This window comes from Sinocyclocheilus rhinocerous, unplaced genomic scaffold (assembly GCF_001515625.1).
Source record: "Sinocyclocheilus rhinocerous isolate Xijiao unplaced genomic scaffold, SAMN03320098_v1.1 scaffold1715, whole genome shotgun sequence".
Taxonomy (NCBI): domain Eukaryota; kingdom Metazoa; phylum Chordata; class Actinopteri; order Cypriniformes; family Cyprinidae; genus Sinocyclocheilus; species Sinocyclocheilus rhinocerous.
In genome coordinates this window covers 109,823-113,146 of record NW_015655588.1, presented here as the reverse complement: position 1 = coordinate 113,146, position 3,324 = coordinate 109,823, and the positions used below count along the sequence as shown (strand labels likewise).

General features: G+C 36.1%; 1 protein-coding gene across 1 annotated transcript in view; it reads left to right on the top strand.

Annotated features, from left to right (window-relative positions):
* LOC107718711 (trinucleotide repeat-containing gene 6C protein-like) overlaps positions 1–3,324 on the top strand; it is a 68,022-nt gene that overhangs the window by 37,894 nt on the left and 26,804 nt on the right. The window contains exon 4 of the mRNA XM_016525907.1: positions 2,462–2,782. Coding sequence (XP_016381393.1) covers positions 2,462–2,782 — 321 coding nt within the window. The remainder of the gene's footprint in view (positions 1–2,461; positions 2,783–3,324) is intronic.

Here is a 3,324-nt window from a genome sequence, read left to right as displayed (position 1 = left end):
GTATGAGTTGTGTCGAGCTATTCATTAGCCTGTTTGTTTGATGAAAAAAGATCAAATGTAGTTGCAATAAATGTGTTAAGAATCCATACAACTGCAGCAGCAGAGGACTATTATTCTGCTGCGTGATACTGCAGAAGAACTGATGATGGCACGGTTTGATCTTCGGCTGAGGGCAGAAAGGGGCGTTTAATTCCCGCCCACGTGTAGAAATCGAATATTGAAGCTGTTTATTCATTTTTCTACCCCTGAACGAAAAACGAAAATTTAAGCTGAATTCTCGTTTTTCGTTTTTTGGAAAAAAACGAAAAAGGAGCCGTTTTCTCATTTTTCCACTTTCAATATTAAATCAAAAAACGAATGATCGAATGATACACGGATTCATCAGGGATGCAGAGCACATTAGTAAGGCCGCTCTATGCAGAGCGGTGAGGAAAGTGTGTCTCACTCTCACGCTCTTTCTCATAATATTTGTGTAGTTTTCTGAGCACAAACCCATCGAAAATGAAGCTGATTATTGTATGAAATGGAAGGATGCCAGATGGAAGGGTAGTTCGAGATATATGCCGTAACCACCACTACAGCTGTTAATTTTATTTGGTCATCTTTATTTCCTACAAATAAAAAAGCAACAGTTATTCTTTTTCCTGTTGGATTTTAATATTCTTCCAATACTTGGTATTGTGGCCATCTCCTCTTCATCTGTTCTTCATTATTTTGCAAACCTTCTTGCTGTTGGCTGAGTAGAAGTCAAATGTTAATTGAATTACTCTAATTAAGAAATGCAACAGTTTGGATTAGAGAACGTTTAATTGTGAAAAGAGCATTAGACTATGTAGAAAAAGCTGCTGCACACTGAAATAGACACTGAATGATAAATATTTAATATATTAAATGCTTGTAAAGTCATGTAGCCTACACTCATGAACCTTTTATGCTTAAAGCGTTACCTTGATTGAATTATGTTTTTATACTTCATACTTTTTTTTGTTATTTTTTTCTTTTCTTTTGCCTGTAGGATACCATGAAAATTAATATTACTTCAATAATTTACCATTCTGCCACATTTTACCTTTGATATTATAACAGTGATTAAGAATTAAAGTTACGTATTGATTCGGAAGTATGCAGACGTCTTTTTGTTGTTGCCATGGTGAATCATAATTTCGGAGCTCCATTGATCATGGCTTTTCATAGTTGTGGTGCACTCGCTAAACTCAGAGTCAACCACTCAGAGTCGATTGAACTTACTCAATTGAGCTGTTCTGAACCCGAAAACTCAGAGTTTCCCATCTCAGGGTAAGTCAACTCAGAGTTCAAGTTTCAACTCAGAGTTGGTTGAACCTCCTTATTGAAACGGGCCCCAGATGTGTTCACTCGCTGATGAGTCTCAGTCACACGACAGTAAAAAGTGCTGTGAGATCCAGTGTGAAGCATACCATAGTTACCATAGTTACATTCTTACCATTGTATTGAGGTGCTACATGTAATCATGATCTAATTGTATGCTACTATGGAAGACCAATGGTTAATTTTAATAAAACGCAGTCAGAATAATTACATTTCACCATATAAAAATTAGGTTGTTACAATTACAGATGTTACTGTTTTTGATAATGAACATAAATTTACATCTGCATCCTAACTCAAGCTACTACTACTGTCAACTCAAGCTACTGTCAAATGTGCATTTCTAAGAGACAAAAATACATAATATTTTTAATATTGCAGCCTGCACTGCAAACTGTGCTGAAGATACACGTCATTAATGTCAGGCAACACAAACCTGTTTCATGATTTGAAACAATATTACTCATTAAAACATGCAGATACTAAGAAATTAATTTTTCTATATTGACATCTATTATTTTGTTAAGGAAAAATGACTGGAAAAGTGTAAAGAATTCAAAAATGTGAAGTGTTTGTCATGTTCTGACCATAAAGAGTAGTTTAAAACCGCAATTAATGGTCTGGTTTATACAACTTTCACTTAGGAGCAAAAATCTGCCTTTAAACTTGAAAGAAATAAAGATTTGAAATGTATCATGATAATTATCGATATCGACTGATATGAAAAATGTTATCATGATAATTTTGTAGTCGAACTGTCTTCTGTGCACATGGGCTTGACATAAACAATATTGGACGACATAGGCACACAATTTGAAATCTGACTTGACAGCTCAAAATGTAAATTAATTATTTAGGCTTATCATAGTGATTCAGGATAATGCCAAAATATTCATTTTTATAACCTGATTTTTTTTTATGTACTCGTTAAATAGTTGAATTTTGTTCATTTTTAATGAAAAAAAAATCTTCTGTGGTGCAGCTTAAAAAATCTGACAAAGACTATGAATAAGATGATTGCAGTTTTATTGTAGTTTGATATATTGGCACTTATTTCTATCACTTAATTTATCTAAATTTAAACTTTGTCTTTAAATTTCCCCTTCTCTTGCAGTGCCGGACTCTGTTAAACCCAATCCCAGCATCCCTTCAAGCCCCATTCTGACCCTGAACCTGCCTGTACCCTCTGCTGCCACCACCAGCAATGGCAAGCGTAGCCCTTGTAATTCCCTACAACAGCAGTTACCTCCATTACAGCAGCCCAGTCCCCGATATGTGCCCAGAGAGGTTCCTCCACGCTTCCGACAGCAGGAGCAGAGGCAGCTACTGAAGAGGGGTCAACCTTTACCTACAGTCGCTCTGAACCCGACCTCTGCTTGCACTCAGTCCGGGGTCATCTCCCCTCCCGAGACGCCCACCAGCAAACGGCACACGGGTGAGAATCATGTTCTGTTTTTTTGAAGGAGAGACTAAGATATTTATTTTCATAGGCTTCTCACTGTGAATAGAGATGAATTGTGGTATTTTTTTATCATTTGTTGTCTTTAGGGATGTAACGATTAATCACGAGCCGGTTGAAAATCGATTAAAATATGTGACGATACAAATCGGTTGAGATGCTAAAAAAATTGTGATTCAATTAGGGATAGGATTTATATGAATGTATGTCTGAGGGGAACTTACTGACTTTAGAAAAGTTAAGATGGTAATGTTTCTTTTCATCTTGCCTCTGTATAATGCATATTAAAGTTCATTAGTGCAGCACTGCTTTGTTTATAGCGGAAACCAAGGAAACGCTTTAAGCGCCACCTGCTGGCAGAGAGTGAATCTGCGTCTCATTCAGCTCAGCTTTCATGCAGATATTTTTTATGTATACTTTCACAAACCTGAAGTTAAATCATTCTGTTTTTGCTTCAAATTTCGAAATTATACAACCCAATTTAGATTAAAAACTGTTCATGTTGCATGTATGCAGCA